Source organism: Physeter macrocephalus, chromosome 14 (assembly GCF_002837175.3).
Source record: "Physeter macrocephalus isolate SW-GA chromosome 14, ASM283717v5, whole genome shotgun sequence".
In the NCBI taxonomy this organism is placed as follows: Eukaryota; Metazoa; Chordata; class Mammalia; order Artiodactyla; family Physeteridae; genus Physeter; species Physeter macrocephalus.
The window spans coordinates 103,486,215-103,489,059 of NC_041227.1; the positions used below are offsets into that span (position 1 = coordinate 103,486,215).

Consider the following 2,845-nt stretch of genomic DNA (forward strand, 5'->3'; position numbering starts at 1 on the left):
TGTCAACCGCGCCAGGCGCCGGGGGGGGGGGGGGGGGGGCATGAAGAGCGGAAAAGAGCAGTTTGAGGGGCCGAGGGAGCCGCGTCGAGGCCGGCGCGGCGGGGACAGCGGGCCCACCCCCAACCGAGCCCCGCTACTTAACTATTTGTAGAGCTGCTGCAGGCACAGGTCCAGGCTCTCGCCCTCCACCTCCTCGCGGGTGATGCGCTCCGACAGCGGCCGCGGGAGCGGGGGCAGCGGCGGCAGCTGGGGCTGCGGCGGCGGCGGCGGCACGGCCGACTGCCCCCGGGCTGCCGCCGCCTCTTCCTCCTCGCCCTCCGCCGCCACCACCTCCTCCTCGGGCTCTGGGTCTTGCTCCTGCTCTTGGTCCCCCTCCTCCGTCGCGGCTACAGTGGCCGCCTCCTCCCCGGGTTCCTCGACCGAAGCCTCGGGCGCCTCAGCCGCTACCAGTTCGGGCTCGGGCTCCGACTCGGGTTCGGGTTCCGGCTCGGGCTCGCCGCCGCCGCACGGTCCGCGAAACTCGCCCAAGAATAGCTCCAGGAAGCGCCGGTAAGTTTTCTCCTCGGGGCTGCAGCCGGCCATCGCTGCTCATGCCCCGGAGCCGACCGGGAAGTGGGTGGGGGAAGCCCAGGAAGGGGAGGGGGCTGCTCGCGAGCCTCGGGATCCTGCAAGGGCGGTTAACTGCCGCACCGGCACGAGCGATCAGCACTAGGTTGCTCGGAGAGGGCTCCCGCAGGCGTGCGCGCCGCCGAGCCCGGACGTGCGCGGCCCGGGGGCGGGGGGCGGAGCGCGCTGCCCCTCTCTGGTCTGGAGGGAAAGTTGGTCGCGGGCGCGCGCGCGGGGTCCAGCGACGGCCCACCCTCTAGCCCTACGAAGAGCTCAGCCCACGCTGCCTAGAGACTGTCGCCATGGCAACCGGCTCTAATTAAGAATTTCAGGGTCCCTCCCGTCGAGTCCGCGGAGTCGAAAGGGCACTCGACTTGTCCCCTCTCCAACTCTGAATGTCTTCATTGTATGGATATCCTAACCTCAAGTGGATAAGACAGAACTAAGACATCTCCAGGTCTAGCTGTTGGTTCCCACTTGGATTGGATTTACCTCAGTTTTCCTTATCTGTCCTGCCTTGCCTTAGGGTGCTTATCTGTTGAAAGATACCACAGCGTGAACACCTTTTGTTGTTGATGACACTAATTTAATAGTTTGCGGGGGGGGGGGGGGGGGAAGGCATCCAACACCTACCAAGTGGTAGTTTCCTTTGCCTACATTCTCTCATTTGATTCTGTGAAGAAAGTGGTGTTATCCTCATTTCTCAAAAAGAGGAAACAGGATTAAGTACACTCCTTTTCTTTTTTTAAATATTTATTTATTTATTTGGCTGCCTGGTCGCGTGCAGGATCTTTTAGTTGCGGCAGGTGGGATAGAACCCGGGCCCCCTGCATTGGGAGCACGAAGTCTTAGCCACTGGACGACCAGGGAAGTCCCTAAGTACATTTCCTCTTTTCAAGGTGTCAAAGCTACTAGCCATGGCATTGGAATTAGAACCCAGGTTGGAAGCTTCCAAAGCCTGTCGAGACCCTTTATCCTGTACTCTTCTCTGCCTCTGAAGATTCAGCAGTGTAATAATACGTCTATAAAGCCTTATTTTTAAAGGGCTTTATAGATGACGAGTCATTTTCATCCCTTTAATCCTTACAATAGCGCCTCAAGTTAGAAGATATTACCATGATTCCATTTTATAGATGAGAAAACTGAGACTTAAATACGCAAGTGATGTAACAAAGACTAAATCCAGGTCTTTTCACTGCAAAGCCATCAGTTTTCCAGCACACCAAGACACCCTTCTTTAGTGTCTGCGTAATATATATTAGACTTTATTACATAATATGTATTTTTTGGTACATTTTGTTTGCTCTTCTTCCCCATCCCCCTGATCCTCTTTCTTTTGTAGATTGAAACTGAAAGAACTTTAAATTATTCTAATTTTCTTACCAAACTACACACAAACCTACTATTTTCAAGCCTTACTGAGGGGGGTGGGAGAGGGAGAAGCTGTGTTGTTATACAGCTGTATAGATGACAGCATCATTACTGCATACTGCCATGTCCACGGCAACATATAATTCAGCAAAAATATAGTGATTCTTTCTCTACTTTGAAAAACATGTTCACAAAATATCCACCCCATCCTCTCCATTTATTGTTTCTGGGTTTCAGCTGGATTTAGGGTCTGAAATACCATTTCTAGTCAGTTATTAATGGCAGAAGGAGTCTCCCTGCCAACTGTTTTCATATAATACTGTATTCTAAATCCCTGACGTGATACTGTTATTTTAAGAGTAAATGGGTTGCAGCTTCTCTGGTGGTGCAGTGGTTGAGAATCTGCCTGCCAATGCAGGGGACACGGGTTCGAGCCCTGGTCCAGGAAGGTTCCACATGCCGCGGAGCAACTAGGCCCGTGAGCCACAATTACTGAGCCTGCACGTCTGGAGCCTGTGCTCCACAACAAGAGAGAACGCGACAGTGAGAGGCCCGCGCACCGCGATGAAGAGTGGCCCCCGCTTGCCACAACTAGAGAAAGCCCTTGCACAGAAACGAAGACCCAACACAGCCAAAAATAAATACATAAATAATTTTTTTAAATGTGAAACTCCATGAGAAAAGCAAATAAAAATGCAATACCAGTATGATTATTTTTAAAAAAAAGAAAAAAAAGAGTAAATGGGTTGAGCTCACTAATGTACATTATGGCATCATGTAAAATAGACACCCATTCTCTCCTAGCTTGAGATTAGTTAATACATGATAGAAAGCATATAGTGAGTAATGCACGTGAGTCCTCTGTAAC

The 2,845-nt window shown here is 52.1% G+C and overlaps 1 protein-coding gene across 1 annotated transcript in view; it reads right to left on the minus strand.

The window, feature by feature from the left end:
• The window catches only part of PPM1E (protein phosphatase, Mg2+/Mn2+ dependent 1E), a 202,805-nt gene extending 202,223 nt beyond the window's left edge, over positions 1–582 (minus strand). Inside the window, exon 1 of the mRNA XM_007118095.3 lies at positions 143–582. Within this exon, the coding sequence (XP_007118157.2) occupies positions 143–582 (440 nt within the window). The remainder of the gene's footprint in view (positions 1–142) is intronic.
• Between the last annotated feature and the right edge of the window lie 2,263 nt (positions 583–2,845).